This window comes from Colletotrichum fructicola (genome assembly GCF_000319635.2).
Source record: "Colletotrichum fructicola Nara gc5 chromosome Unknown KSG_Nara_v1_contig10, whole genome shotgun sequence".
NCBI classification, from domain to species: domain Eukaryota; kingdom Fungi; phylum Ascomycota; class Sordariomycetes; order Glomerellales; family Glomerellaceae; genus Colletotrichum; species Colletotrichum fructicola.
The window spans coordinates 693,051-708,299 of NW_027094060.1; the positions used below are offsets into that span (position 1 = coordinate 693,051).

General features: G+C 57.0%; 3 protein-coding genes across 3 annotated transcripts; 2 read left to right on the plus strand and 1 right to left on the minus strand.

Moving 5' to 3' along the window:
• Window positions 1-7,593: 7,593 nt before the first annotated feature.
• On the plus strand, window positions 7,594-8,381 carry CGGC5_v015708 (uncharacterized protein; the record flags this gene model as incomplete). Its single annotated transcript, XM_066153307.1, has 3 exons — window positions 7,594-7,807; window positions 8,090-8,122; window positions 8,305-8,381. The coding sequence occupies 3 exons, from the start codon at window positions 7,594-7,596 to the stop codon at window positions 8,379-8,381; spliced, it is 324 nt and encodes a 107-aa protein (XP_066007218.1).
• An 862-nt stretch (window positions 8,382-9,243) lies between these two features.
• maa (putative maltose O-acetyltransferase) lies at window positions 9,244-12,884 on the plus strand (the record flags this gene model as incomplete). Its single annotated transcript, XM_032020500.2, has 9 exons — window positions 9,244-9,257; window positions 9,610-9,619; window positions 10,047-10,104; window positions 10,169-10,324; window positions 10,408-10,631; window positions 10,694-11,369; window positions 11,422-11,562; window positions 11,770-12,758; window positions 12,819-12,884. The coding sequence occupies 9 exons, from the start codon at window positions 9,244-9,246 to the stop codon at window positions 12,882-12,884; spliced, it is 2,334 nt and encodes a 777-aa protein (XP_031882392.2).
• Window positions 12,885-13,525: 641 nt separating this feature from the next.
• Window positions 13,526-14,886, minus strand: CGGC5_v015710 (uncharacterized protein; the record flags this gene model as incomplete). Its single annotated transcript, XM_032020499.2, has 2 exons — window positions 13,526-14,712; window positions 14,772-14,886. The coding sequence occupies 2 exons, from the start codon at window positions 14,884-14,886 to the stop codon at window positions 13,526-13,528; spliced, it is 1,302 nt and encodes a 433-aa protein (XP_031882391.2).
• Between the last annotated feature and the right edge of the window lie 363 nt (window positions 14,887-15,249).

Genomic DNA, 15,249 nt, shown 5'->3' on the forward strand with positions numbered 1-15,249 from the left:
ACGGAGAATATTGAGGGGCGTCACGCTGATGATGACGACTGGATGGTTGACTTGTTTCTGCGGGAACCTGTTGCTGGGCGCATAGAGAACCTGGCGGCTAGGGAAGAGAGTCTGTGAAGTGGAAGTTCGTCGGGATGGAAGATCGCCAATCTCGAGCTAGGGCGCGGCCAAAGCATGTGGCATGTGGCATGTGGTTGATCCCGGGAGTTATCAATAGGTTGTAGACGCTCCGGTGCCGCAGAGATCTCCGGGATATGATTAAATCCCATGTGGGGGACAGGTTCTAGAAAGAAGACAAAGGCGAGCAGGACTAGATGTTGAAAGAAGATGTTGTCGTTGAGTGAGCGCTTAATGGGCGCTTAGACGGAAGCGAGACACGCCATTGGCTGAAGGAGGGTGGACTGCCAGGTATCGTGTGATGGAGATGCGGTGCCGTGCATTCTCGGAGAATTTGATGATCCAATATTAGAAACAAATGTTTCCTTCATTTGCAAAAGACGGGAGCTTCGTTCTCGCTTTGGCTGCCAGAGTTCAAGTCGTTGCGTGGCAAGTGGGTAAGGTCGTGGCAGGTAGGTAATGTAAGTGGTGAACGGTGGTGGAAAGTTGCGGTCAAAATGAGGACGAAGCATGCCCTGTCCCTGCCAACAATTCCGTGCCAATGAAGCATGGGCCAGCCAGCTTATCTCAGGTCAGCATGCGTGAACAATCACGTGAACATACTACTTCCATGAGGTGTCTGCGAAGGTGCAAGCAAGAGAGACGCAGATGTTGAGGCTTGTGGCAGGAATAGTAATCAAGATGCATTGCAATCTTCCATGACAGCAGGTGCAATCACAGACAAGACACTGATGCACGAAAACCAAAGTGCATCCTTCCCGTCGTCAGGGAGCAGGTACGTACCGCGATGGGCGTTCCTGGTGCACCACGCGTGCCAGTGGCCCTGGCACCAGCTGGACTGACATGACAGGCAAGAACGGATGTGAAGGTACCTGAGGACTTGTCTTCAGGAGCGGCGGGCGGGGGCGACCTGGGCGTTCCGTCGGCAAACACGCGTCTAGACGGGCTCGCTAGCCCCCAGTTTACCTACAGGCTACAGGCTAGTTTGGTACCAACCTGGAACGTCAAAAGCGGCTCCGCGGCGTAGAATAGTCGCCAAACGCCAAAGAAACAGAACCAACACCAACAACTTGCAAGGTGTTTTTTTGTGCAACCATCCTCGATCTGACCCAGGCACACCTACCTGCCTGAATGTTGGAAGAGTGCCCTCGGTGTGCTGCACGGTCTTTTTGCTCGCTGAGAAGGCAGGTACGTACCTAACATACCCTTTACCGCGACTCGACCCTCTCTCAAGAAAGGTATGGAAGCAGGCAGGACAGGCATCTCGCAGCAAACCTCCACCAGTGTCGCTTGTCGCATGCCCGAGACGACGTGGACGGTGGACTCCATGGGCTCCCCGCCCCATCATTTCCCCCCTGCTGCCGTCGGCGACCTGATGTGGAGGGACAGCGGGAAAGACGCCGATATGAGAGAGACGCCTGGTAGCCATGCCAGCTAGCCACGGTACCGAGGCACACAGCTTCTGACGTTGGGCTCTTTGGAATCATGATTATCAACCTCAACGTGTGTTGGTGCTGGCTGCCTCAGGTGCTGCTGTGCCCTTCTTCGCATCGCAATTGCTTCTTTGAGCAAAGTCACCGACTACCTTAGAGCATGCCGGCCCACCTGCTTCCAACAGGTCATCTTTCGCCATGCACATACCATGGTTCGACCAACCAACTGACCTGCGTTGAGCAGCATCGGCAACCTTGGATCCAAAGAGTACCTGGGCTACCAACACTGACGCTGCATCAGGCTCGGTGTCGCTTGCATGCAAAACGTCCGGAATGGGCCGCCAACCTCCTGCTGCCCAGCACTTGGTCCTCGGTGGCATCAGTCATCGAACGCCAGGAATAGAATCGTGCATAAGATCGGATGGGACAAGACTGCCCTCGCGGATAGTGGCTACCTATTCAAGAATCAACGGCATCCGATCCAGCGGCCTTGTTTTCTCCAGCCCTCGCTCTCGCCCTCCCCGAGGAGGGCTCGAATTTCAGTCCATACGCGGGCCTCCGATCGCTGAGGTGACAGACAACAACGCCGACGCCAGCCAGGACCCGGACACACACACAACCTTGCCTTGCCTTGCCTTGTCTCCAGGACCATGCAACTCTCGCTCTCACATCCTCATCACACATCCCTGGCCGCCCGACCTCATCGAAAGTTACCTGCCAAAGGAGATTGGCCCAACCTTCTCCTCCACATTTTCATCTCCTCAGAGGCTCTGCGCCTTGTGCCGTCCTGGAACCGTCTTCCTGCCTGCTTGCCCTGGGCCTGCAGCGAGGAGGTGGGAGGCACCGTCCACAATTCATACCGTCACTTCCGTCCCCCGTCTGGTGACGACACGATACCACAGAAAACGGGACAAGACAAGGGTTTTCTTTCTCGACTCCTCTCCTTCTCGAATTGAAGCTTGCCCCACCCTTTTCTTCGTTCTTCCATCTTGGCCTTACGGATACCTACCATCCTCGCAATCGTCAACCATCCTTGCAACCTCGGTCCTCCGAGCGGCGCTTCACTCCATTTGATCAAATTGATCTGCTTCCATTTCCCCGCCCACCTCGCTCACCCACCACCCAAACGCCATGCAACGCTGCAGATGAAAGGCATGCTGCATTTGCTAGGAACTCTCCAACCCTTACCGTCAACCCCGAGAAGCCACGAGCCATCGCCGTGTCATATTGCTCTGGGTCTCGCGGGATGATGCCCAGACGCCACCCAGAGGCGCAAAGTTCAAGGTTGTTGTCTGTTTGCTGCTGTTGCCACGACCCGGTACTCCACTACGCGGGTGTCATTCCGCATTGGTCTGATCTTTTGATGCGACACAGACGAACGAGAGACGCGGCCCGGAGAGGCGACTGCGGCCACACTCATTTAATTCAACTTACCCATGCCCGAGCCATCTCTTCGCCAGACCCCCGCCCGTCTTGCTTGCTCGACGGCCCTGCTACGTATCTGCCAGCATCATGAGACGACTTTCCCTCGATTTCTGGTCGTCTCATTACCGAAGCAGCCATGCATGGCGACAGCCCGGGAGCTCCACCGGAGCCAAGCCTTGAACTCTCCGACCAATCGATCGGAGGTAACCGACACGATGCCAGACCGAGTGCGACATGACATGCAACGGAGTCATCTAGGAGCCGTTCACGCCAAACTTTTTTGAGTCCTGAAGAGAATAGTCACTCCTCAGTCATCGATTACGGCGGCCGATGCGGCGTCTGCCGGAAATGGTCGAGCTAGGCGACCTGACGGCCTCTAATACGGATACGCATTCTGCCTTGCCTTGAACGTCAAACTCGGCACCTCTTCTTGGCTGCAAGTCCGGCTGGGTAAAGCATACCACACGCACTTCATGCGCAATAGACGGTGAAGGAGGTGTGCGCGTGTGTGCGTCTGAGTGTGACTGTATGTCAGCACTTGTGCAGCAAAATCGCGGTAACCGCATCAGCGTGTTTGCGGCAGACTGCGCCTATGCGGACCGCATCACGTCGCCCACGGCACCCTAGGCTGACTGCCATTTGGACTGCATCGTTCGTCCCCTAGACGAGAAAGAAAACTCTTGACGGAAGGTCAACGCGGCAGCTGAAGCATTGTGCCGTCACGTCAATTTGGCTCTTCAACCACTGCACAGCGATATGGTACGGCGTAGGTCCGGATGCCGCAAGACGAAACTATCCATCTGGCCCGGTCCTGGTTGCTAAGATTGGACTGCCGGAGAGGTTGGGCCAGTTTCCATCCAAGAAAGGCTCATCCGTCTCGTCACAGCACATGTGTCGAATGGTATTACCCTGTCCTCAACCACTTTCCCTCAACCCATCTGAGGCTTCCCGTTGGCTGCAGCTCTCATTCTGACGGGCCAATGGGGACGATCATGTCGTCTAGCTGGCATCACGGTGGATGGGCGTGGTGGGGCACGGCGGTAAAGACACCCGAGCGGAGGGCGACACTGGAACTGGAGCGGTAGTTTTCGTGCGCCAGAGCGGGTGTGTGAACAGATTGGGCGAGGCGGTCAAGTCGGGTAACTGGCTTCGGCCGATGATCCATGCTTCGATCCAGCTGGCTCCGGTGTGTGTGTGTCGAGCCTTTTGGCGCTTTTTCTTTCCTTCTTCTCCGCACCTCTCACCTCAAACACACGCCCTGCTGCGACAAGCGCTACGCCAGACAAAGACGGGAGAGAGATGGGGTGCAAGAGGTAACAGGAAACACTTTGACCGCCGCCGTCAGAGCCGACGGTGCAATTGCCTTACCGTCTACAGCACCTTATCCGTGAATGCGCGACGCGATGAAGAGACGAGACGACACGAGACGAGCGGATCGGTTCCGGGCAAAGCTGGGGTAAATAAAGTCTATCAAACTTGCGCTGAAAGTGTCCAACAGTTGCCATCTCCACCCAGCAACCAAGAGCGATGGAGCTAAAAATAATCCACCATGGCCTGCATCCCAGTCCATCGACATCGGAAGATTAACGTTTCTGTTTCACCCCTTGACCCATCAGAGGAACGGAAGCACCAGATTGCGGACCTATCGCCGAAGGGAAGGGATGCTTACAGACACTGCGTGCAGCACCTCAAGCTGCCTTCAGTTGACCAGATACCGCAGTACTACATGTCATTTAGTGTCTCTGGATCACAGTTTCGTCAACACGGACCACACTTCGCATCGACCGGGAGCTTTTCTCTGCACTCGATTTGCATCTCGCAGTCGCAGCGCACACCGGAATGAGACTGGCGCATGCGCAGCCGCGAGCGGAGGAATCAGCAGCCGTAGTCGATTGGGCAGATGCGGTCAGCGGAGCTTCCACCACCATTGTCCACTGTACACCACCACTTTGACGTATCACTGCAATAATGGTTAGGCGAAAAGTTGTGACGTTGCTTTGGAGTTGCGTCAGGACTCAAGGTGACTGATAGAGATGGGCTCGATCTGCTGAAGAACGGAGTTCAAAGCCGAGACATGGCTCAACGCGAGCCCGAAATTGAGACCATACCCTCTCTAATCTCACGCCGACGGTGATCAAAACCTGCTCAAATGAGTATGCGCTGCCGCGCATGCTAGTGCGAATGGCGGCTGAGAAACGAAACAAGTTGCCAACGGGGCGTTAATACGAGATTTGCAAGCTAAGCCCATCTGTTGACGACAACCCCCAGCGACGGTGTTGTACTTTGTGGGGGGGTTTTCATGCTAGGCAAGTTGAAGTGGGAGACGAAACTGGGCCACAAGCGGTCTCGCCAACTACTAGACGCGTGCCAGAACGAGAGAAATGGTATTGGAAGGTGAGACGAGGAACTAGGGACCATCTGCACCCTTTCCCGGCATTCTCATTGGCGCGAGCTGAGCCAGCATCAATCAACCACATCCGTCGGCAGTGCTGAGTGCGTGCGAATGTGAATTTGTTCCTCTCATCCAGTCAACAACTTGGTAGGGGGGAGGACTGAACCCTGAATGCAACGCTGGTCAGCCACATCTATGAGTCCGGCCGAACACTCCAGCAAAACGACATGTCGCGAATGTCAAAATGGTCGCCTCCGAAACGCCCACTGCCACTGCGTTGCTGTTGCATCGCGGGTCGATGCCAATGGCAAGCAATATTCTCAGGACAGAGACCTTGTCAGACAGGGGCTCCCGCGTGGGTAGATGCTATTTCTGAAGGCACGAGCGGATGAAGGGACCAAAGGTTCGACCGGGGTCGCTACGGCACCGATGTTGGTCGTCTCGACTCTCGAGTCTGGAGGACGCCAGGATGCTCGGTCTGGAGTCATGTGGGCTGGATCACACAAGTCTCGGTGTTTCTTTTGCGCGCCTGGCTGCGTATCAAAGCCGTTTCCTGCCAGACTTGGGAAACGTGGAAGACCCTTGCCGCCAATTTTTTGGCGGTGCAGCACACAATGCACAGTACACAGCACGCAGCACACACGCACAACGCGCGAGAATTCACATAGCTATGTTACCTTCATTAGAGCCTGGGACCCTGGCCAACGAGCGGTCTAAAGGGTTGCAATGGTGGTCAAGCTTCGCGAGGCAGACGAGTGGAAACCAGTGCAACGTCAGAGGCGGCCAGCGTCTCCGGATGCGCGAGGGGCCTTCCTGGTGAACCGCGAGGTTGACTGGGGGTCTTATTCGTACACAGACGACTTTCTTTGCCAGGTCGCACCAGACTGCTTCAAATGCCAATTGAGACGAGCAACACAGACGACGTGCTGACAGGTTTGCCAGGAACGGCCAACTGAGCGACAAGTGATATGACGGACAGCGAGATGCAGTCTGGCGAAGGTGAGGTCAGGGTCCGGTCTGGGGGGGAGGGGGTGCAAGTACCTACTGTACCCAAGTGTGAGAGTCCCGACTTAGCGATAGGCTGAGAATCGCTTGATTGTCGCGGGAAATCGCTTGTTTGCTGCCCCCAAGTTCCAATGTGGCAAGGAATTGCAAATAGACGAGGCCGCGGAAGAGCGGGGGCCAAAAAAGCCGTGCCGTGCGTGCGTGCGGCTAGAGCGTCTTCAAGGTTGTTGCTGAGGGAGGGTGGCAGGCCCCCCCATCGAGATTAATGAAGCAGGTCCCCTTACCTTTCACGTGGCAGCTGTTAACACAGATATTATGACAATATGCGCGAGCGTGCGTGCGTTGCAGCAGGCTTACTTGAGTACAGAACACCGCAATTGTGCCTCGACCAGGACCTCCACCATGACGGTTGACTGTCACGGTGACTGTTCCGCACGCACATCGCGGGGAGGGGGGAAAGACATACCGGTGAGGTCCGTGAGATGAGGATGTGCCAGCCCAAGTGGGCTGGACGTCGTCGTCCATCAGTCGGGCGCGGGCTTAGGCGCGTGTGTCATGTCCGATGGACGTGTGCCATAGGGCCGACTGGAGGGGGAACTAAGCGACAGAATGGTGACAGACGGGGGTGGAGGAGTCGAGACGTTTGGCATGAGCAACGCTCGGGTTCCTTGCCACCTGAACTGGCTGGGCTGCCACGGCTGCGAACGGGACGGCCTCGATCTGTGTTCCCACGGGCGGGTAACGAAGCCTCGAAGGCGATGGAGAGTGTGAGGGTGACGATAATGTACGAAAGAGCAGGGCAAAGTGAGGTCAGGCCAGGCCGGTCGGTCACAGTCGAGGTTTGCCGGTCGATTACAGACTAATTACAAGTATACAAAGAGATGGAGCGAACACTCGCGGGAAGACAACAGACAGGCAGACAGACAGAAAGGACGTGGGTTGCAGAGAAGAGCTCGGGGCTCACACCCCCTCCATTCCTCGCCAATGGCCTGTCGACACACCCCCTCCTTTCTGCATGCCATCCCCCCTGTTCATGCCTTGCCAGGGGATCCAGCACCTGGAGGCGACGACAAACGCACGCATAGTGGTTGGTAGCGTCGCGCTACCTAGTTGTCGGCAGCGCTGCCCGCCAGTATCGCGCAAGTACCTTGTGGCGGTCGAGTACCCGTGAGAAGCGCCATGCCGCCCCAATATTGTTCGAACTGTTTCCCGGGTTTAGCGATGAAGAACGAGAGGGGGTTGGACAACGAGTCTGGGAGGGGAGGGCTTCCTTTTTTCTTTCACACGACCACCTACCAACACGCAGAGGGGAGGGGATATGGCAGTGGTTCCCCGGGCACGCATGAAGTGGCATTCTGGCGGGAGAGGGGCCGCTTGGTTCGAGGCCAAATCCAGGAGGAGAAAGAGGAGGAGGATGAGCGAGGATGGGGATCCCGTTCGTTCAGAAGAGGACTCGACAGACGGGTATCGCTACGATTTGCAGAGATTCTCTGTATAGATACAAAAAGTACTGGAGCACCCGCCGAGACTCTCCGGTCTCGTCCCTGTTACCCCAGGAGGCGTTTCTCTTCCCTTGCAATTTAGTTTCGGTCGCGCACCACTCATCCCGTTCTGCCTCGAAGCTGAGCTGAATAGGCGAACCTTTAAACGCTTCTAAGCGTGCGTCTGGGCCTGTCGAGCATCTGCACTCGGTACCTAGGTCTAATTAGATACCCAGAGTCGACCCCGACTACTTTTTCTAACACCAGAGGTTCGCTACCACATGATAACAACATATTCCTCCCCTCTTCTTATCCTCCCCCCCCCCCCCCCCCCCCCCCCCGTCACACTCACAGTTTCTTGTCATCTCACCCTTTCGCTCATCCCACCCGTCAACATCCGAAACCACGCAAACTCTCTTTCAGCAACCTCATAGCCTAACTCATCAGGCAGGCCTCATACTGCTGCAGCACACCACAAACGCAACAACGTTGTCTTCACAGACTGCACGGCAGGAAGGACTGGAATAGTATTCCTAGCCCAAGGTCTACATTCACAAGTGTTGTCGACGACAGCATTGCGCTTCGCAGGAAGGAGTAATTTGGGTTGCGTTACAGCCGACCGTCTCGCCACTGGGAGAAGCCATTCCGTCACGGCCTCACCTTACAGACGCAGCATAATCGCGCGCCAAAAAACGGCTCAAGCGCCGACGATCAGCAGCCATCATCCCTCGACTAAGGACAAACCCCTAAGACGGGAGAAGAAAGAAGGGTGCATTGCTCGGAGGGCCAGGCCGGCAAGTGAACGACAAGAGACAAGAAGTATTACTTGAGGGACAAGCGGGAAAGCAAAAGAAAGAGACAGGGCCTTCCTTCTACTTTTTTTTTCTTCTGGTTCTTTAATTCCAAGATCCCGCCCCTCGCGACGACCACCACCACAACCACCACCATCAGCGAAACGGAGAAGACAGATACAGGCAAACACTACTAATTACAAACCCACCTCAAGTTCAGCGAGCGTTTCCGACGTCAACACACACCAGCAGAAGTATTGTTTATTTTTCTGCCCGGTGCTTCAACGTAACGCAACGCAACGCAGCGCAGCACTCTGCTCTCCTCTCACCCACACACCCACACCCACACCCACTCCATCCATTAACCCCCTTCGCGGTAGATCGCAAGCAAACAGCGGAGCATCTGCCCGACCCCGAACCCCCGTTCGTTCTGGACGCAAACACACACACCCGACCTTTGGGGGCCAAGAACAACCACCTCACGCACGCGCTACATTGAAAAGAAGGAGAAGAAGCCGCTCGACTGCTTCTGAATCCACCTGCCACATTGAATCGACTCAATCGTCATTCGAGGACATCTCAGCAGGGATAATCATTTCATGAGAGGGACAGCGTGAGTACCATTATTCATCATCCGTCTCCGAACGCTCTCTCGAGTTTCTCCTCTGCTTGTTACTTGTTGGAGAGATTGCTTTTTTTGCCCAATATTTTGCTCGCACCCACCACCCGCGTCTAGAGGAGGGAAGGGCGCAAACTCTCTTGACGGCCTCGAGCTTCCGTCGAGGCCGGAGACACTGGGTCGCCTGTTCCCATCCAATTTCTCTCACACACATTCATACACCAAGGGCTGCACAGCCTCAGGTCTCAGCGGCCTCTCTCTCATTTTCTGCCCTTGTCCACCCCCGGGCGGACAAGACACCGCTCTCGCTCTTGTCGCACGTACCTACTGACGCACGCGCGCACAGCCCAGCAATTGTTCCGCACACGCCCCCCCGTTCACTAAAACACGAGGGAAGCGACTGAGAGAGCAGCAGAGAAAGAGCGGGAAGAGAAAAAAAAAAAAAAAAGTCCAAAGCTCAAGCTCCCGCGTCCTCCGCGCGCCGCGCACCGTAGCAGCGACTGCGGCATCCACCAACGGCATCGGCAAAGTGAGGGTCATCGTCTGGTTTTGATAGCTGGCAGCTACTTTTTTCCTCAGATCTGGCGAGGGGTCTAGGGGTCAGACATAGAGAGGGGAGCAAGGAGAAGGGGGAAGAAAAAAAAACTTCTTACCCACCCCCCACGACGACAAAGAAACGATCTGGCTGAACCATCAAGCTGAGATCTGGGTTCCAGCTCCAGTTCCAGTTCCAGTTCCAGTTCCCGTTCCCCCTTCTGATCCGAACCGCCAACTTGCATACAGCATACATACATACAGCAGCAGCTCGACGCTCGCCAACATCCCACCCGACAAAGCCAGGGTGAGGAAGAACGGACCAAAAAAAAAAAAAAAAAAAGAGTTAACTAACTGTCTGAGCCCGGAAGACATCGAGGCGCCACCACCACCACCACCCTGTCTCAAAAAGTTGTTCCCTCGCCTCGGAACCCCAGCACATCTGCGCTACCGCTACCGCTACCGCAACTGCAACGCTGGCCAGGTTCATCGAGTCCTCCTGCGGCTCTGTGTCTCCTTTCAAAGAGGTCTTTCCCCAAGTCTTTTCTCGGCCCGAATCGCTGATTCTGGCATTGACTGACGCGTGCCGCCCTGCTGCGCACCCTTCCAGACCTCATCTCCAATCTCATCTCGCGGTACATTTCCCCTTCTGCCGAAGCTCCCTGTTGGATTCTTCGCGCACTACGCGACCTGCCGTCATCCATTGTTGATCTGCTGTCGCTTACCGCGCCCACTCGGTCTCATCGACCCCAATTCCAACCTCACTCCCAAACCGTCGCTCACCACGGCTTCAACCCAACCGTCGCCGCTCTCATCCTCCCGCGCCCCGACTTGGTGAGGCGCGGCGCTGAACCATGTCAGCTTTCACCGCCCTCAATGGGGGCTCACCACCAAAGACGTCAGAACCGACGAACCAGCCTGCCGACGCCGCCAGCAGAGCATCGCCAGAGGACCATCGCTCCAACGGCTCGCCCACCCATCATGAACCTAAAGCGCCCACCGCCGCAGAGGCGACGAGGGAAAGCTGGGCTGGCCCGAGAGGCCAGGACAAGTCGCCATACCACTCGACGAATTACCCTGATGTTGACGGCTCTCTCAAGAGGAAGCGGTCAGACTCGCCGCCGCAGCAGAGAAATGCGCCCATGACTCACGAGAGATCGCCAGATGCGCCAGCTCACCCCTCAGAAACACGCAGTCCGTATCGGTCACCGCCGCCCGATCACCGCCCTCGGGAACGCGAGGACCAGCGTGAAGGCGACTCGTGGTATTCCCGGGAAGGAGACAGAGAGGACCGCAGTTACTACGACCACTCAACGATGTCTGCCCAGTCAGAAGACCAGATTGGGGAGCTCCAGCGGGCAAATCAGATGGACAGCCAGGGTTACGACAACACCAGCCCGGATGGCGATGACAAGAGCATGCCTTACAGCCCTTACACTCCGACCGGCGGCTCTCGCGACGCCATTCTCCAGTCCGAGAAGAAGAGGAAGCGTAACTTTAGCAATCGTACCAAGACTGGATGCATGACCTGCCGGCGGAGGAAAAAGAAATGCGACGAGCAGAAGCCCGAGTGTAAGTGTCTCTCTCGCCGCTGGCACAGTTGACGATACTGACCCTCTCACAGGTAGCAACTGCATCCGCGGCGGCTTCGTTTGCGCAGGATACCCTCCACAGCGCAACGCGGTCTGGCAGAAGTCGGACAACAAGGCCACGGCCATTCCTCTGGAGTCAAAGGACCCGAGCTACGTCCCGCCTGGTGCTTACGGTATGCCCCAGTCTCAACCACCGCAATCTCAACCTCAGCCTCAGCCGCAAGCACAACCTCAATCTCAACCCCCACCCCAGCCTCCGCACCAGCCCCAGCCTCAGCACCCGCAGCAAGCCCCTTACGGTACTCAGCCTGCCGTCGGGCAGAGGCGTGAGCCTCTCTCTTATCATCGAGGACAACCGCTGAGGATAGACACTCCTCAAGGCCGGCCCATCGCAGATCAAGACGTTGATCGGCAGACCGGATCGACGCTGTCGGCTTCCATGGTGTCTAACCCGCTCTCCGGGTCCACGCTGACACCCTCGACAATACCAAGCGTCAATAGCGCCGTCAGCCCCGACCAGAAGCAGCTGTCGCCCTCCGGTCACCCTTACCCGTTCAACGTGACCTCGAGCCCGCAGCAGCAGCGAGAGCCGCACCCGCCCATCTCCGAGAAACGGTTCGACCGCGTGCCACCCCTGCACGACCTCAGCAGGACGGCCAACGACCCCGACACCCCGTACCCGGCCCCGACGTTGCCCCAGATCAACATCCTGCACCCGACGAGATCGAACAGCCCGAACCCGCAACCCCCGGCCACGACGAACGTCCAGGTGGCGGCGCAGCTGGCGCTCTCCCACGCGCAGTTCCCCGCGAACAACCGCATCCGGTCGCAGAAGGAGGAGATGCTGAGCGGCAAATTCTACTACCCCTTCGACAAGGAGCTCGTCCTCGAGCGCGAGCGCTGCAGCGCCGCCTGCTGGCGCTTCAACAACTCCACCAACCCCAACAACGGAGTCTCCCCCAACGAGAGGGCCCGCCTGTTCCGCGAGATCTTGCAGCCGCGTGAGCTCCTCTCGCCCTCCCCCGGGTCGTCCCCCGTGACCAACATTGGCCGGGTCGGCGAGAACGTCGTGGTCGAGGCGCCATTCGTGTGCGACTACGGGTACAACATCGTCATCGGGCAGAACGTCATCGTCGGCCGCAGCTGCACGATCCTCGACGCCGCCGAGGTGAACATCGGGCCCAACGTCAGCATCTACGCCGCGACACTGCACACCGATCCGAAGAGACGGCAGGGCAGCAAGGGTCCGCAGATTGGCAGGCCCGTCACCATTGACCAGGACTGCTGGATCGGTGGAGGCGTCACCATTCTGCCTGGCATCACCATTGGAAAGGGCAGCACTGTCGGTGCCGGTTCCGTCGTTACCAAGGTACGTCAATTTAAACTCTGATCGTGAGATCCACATCTGACTCGTTTTTTTCCCAAACAGAACGTGCCGCCCTTCACCATCGTCGGCGGCAACCCGGCCAGAGTCCTCCGCGGCATCGGCTCTTGAAGAAGAAGAGAAAAGCTTACAGTTGACTGCTTAGCCTTGCGTCTCATGTTCCTTGCTGCTATGATACCCAGCTCACAATACAGTTTTATTGCCCCTGTACAAAAGCGTGTGTATTTCTCTAATGTTTCTCTACCCTTTGCTGTTGTCTTTTCTTTCATCTTTCTTTTGCGAGCCAAGCGCACGGAGCAGGGGTGAAGGGGAGAATTCTAAAAGAAGAACCTGGCGTTTTTAATACTATGGTCTTGTTTTCCTTCTGTGGTGCTTTCAAGAGACGGGGGGGGGATATGGGAAAAGTTACACAAGATGGAGGGTTGTTTAGCTCTGGCAGCTAGTTGACGGAGCAAGAAAGCGGATGGACTGGTTCAATCCCCCGGTGCGTGGAAGAATGAGAAATCGAGTTGTTGACTGTCTTCCTCGAGGTGTCGTGTAAAGTCTGTGAGTCTCGTCAGCGTGTACGGAAATGGTCCCCCGACGAGACGGACAGGGGGATGCAGTGGATGTGAAAATGAAGTTGAATGAGGGCATGATATCTATGAGCACACTTTCCTGGACTGTGAAATAATGGAAGATCGTTACATACATATACACACGCATACGTGTACACGTACAGGTCTGTTTGGATTTGACCGCACCACACTACTCTACTCTTGCTCCGGCACAAACACGACAGCCTGGCCCCAACTTCCCCTATCCGACGCCTCCCTCAGCGCCGTGTCCCAATCAGCGAGCCCGAACGCGACGAGCTTCTCGTGGCCGACCGCGTTCCCGAGCTTCACGACGCCGCTCTCGACGAGCCGGATCACCTCGCCGACCTGCTCCCGCGTGTACATGTACTGCCCCTTGACAGTAATATTCCTGAACATGATGCTCGGGTGGGAGATGCCGACGTCGCCCGCCACGCCGCCCATGAGCGCCGCCCTGCCGCCGTCGCGGAGGGCCGCGATGCACGCCCTGATCTGCCTGCCCGGGTCCGCGAGCGTGGGCGGCGAGAGGTCGATGTACGCGTCTGCTCCTTTCCTTGGGGCCAGGGCTCGGAGGGAGGACGTCAGGGTCTCTTCGAAGGAGGCCGAGTCTGAGGGGAGGATGAGTGTCTTGACGCGCGGGAGGTGGGACAGCTTCCGGAGGGTGTCTGGGTTGCGTCCGACGGCGATGACATTCGCGCCGATGGCGGACGCGAGCTCGACTGCCGCGCCGGAGTACTGCCCCGTCGCCGGCGCGACGACGAGCGTCTGTCCGGCTTTGAGCCCGACAGCGCTGACGCCGCCGTAGGCCACCGCGAGCCTGTTCAGGTAGAGCAGCTCCGCGTAGGAGTATCCCAGCGCGGAGAGGCGGTCCTCGTCGAGGGGGTGGCAGTTCTCGACGGGTACGCTCGCGGCGGCCTTCCACAGGCCGTGGGGCCAGACGTCGCGGAAGAGCTTCTTGTGCTGCGGAGTTGCGCCGTCGTGGAGCCCGAGGAGGATGTGCACGTCCGGGTCGTCGCGGGCTGCGACGTAGGAGTCGACGAGGACGAGCTGGCCCGGCTGGAGGGAGACGGAGTCTGGAGACGGGTGGAGGACGCGGGCGATGGCGGCGTGGCCGGGGACGAAGGGGGTCGGGAACGAGAGGGCTGTGAGGGCGCCGGTGAGGTAGGACGAGGCGGTTGGGCTGATGGCGGAGGCTAGGACGGAGACTGTGGTTTGGCCTGGGAGGGGGGAGGGGACGGGGACGGTTGTGTGGGTGAGGGAAAGGGAGGAGCTGACGAAGGAGAGGATGAGGGCTTTTGTCTGAGTTGTGGATGACATCTTTTGTGATTGATAAGGGGGTTTTGAATGTTGAAGTGGTTTTAATCCTGAAGTTGGGTTATTGATCTCTAATGAACGGGGGAGTCATTAAGCTGGAAGTCCTCACTTATGGCCACAACAACGACCACTTGATCAGCGATACTCCAAGCTGAATGACGATATCTCTCCGTGCAGAGCCACAGAAGGATGTTCAACTCCACATATTGCCGGCTTGCCACCATCGTGGCTTTCACCCATACTTACAACGTCTTTCATTATCACGGTAAGCTCTTATCCACATTTTCAGGCGAGACAAGCATCCAGCGACAGTGCTTACTCCATAGAGTCATTCTGATGTCAGCAAAAGTGAAGCAAAAGTGAAAGATCTACGGTTGTTAGGCAACGAGACGACGTTGATGGGACTTCGGAGAAACCCTTTCCTAAAACGGAAAGCTCTAACTCCGGGGTATCCCCGACTAACACCAGGCCAGACCATGATGATGCCGACCATCATTCCTTCTGATGACAAACCGGCGGAGTTTAGTTCAAGCCTCTTTCGCTCAACTTCAATTCTCCGAGGAAAACAGTCGTTTGTCTGATCCATC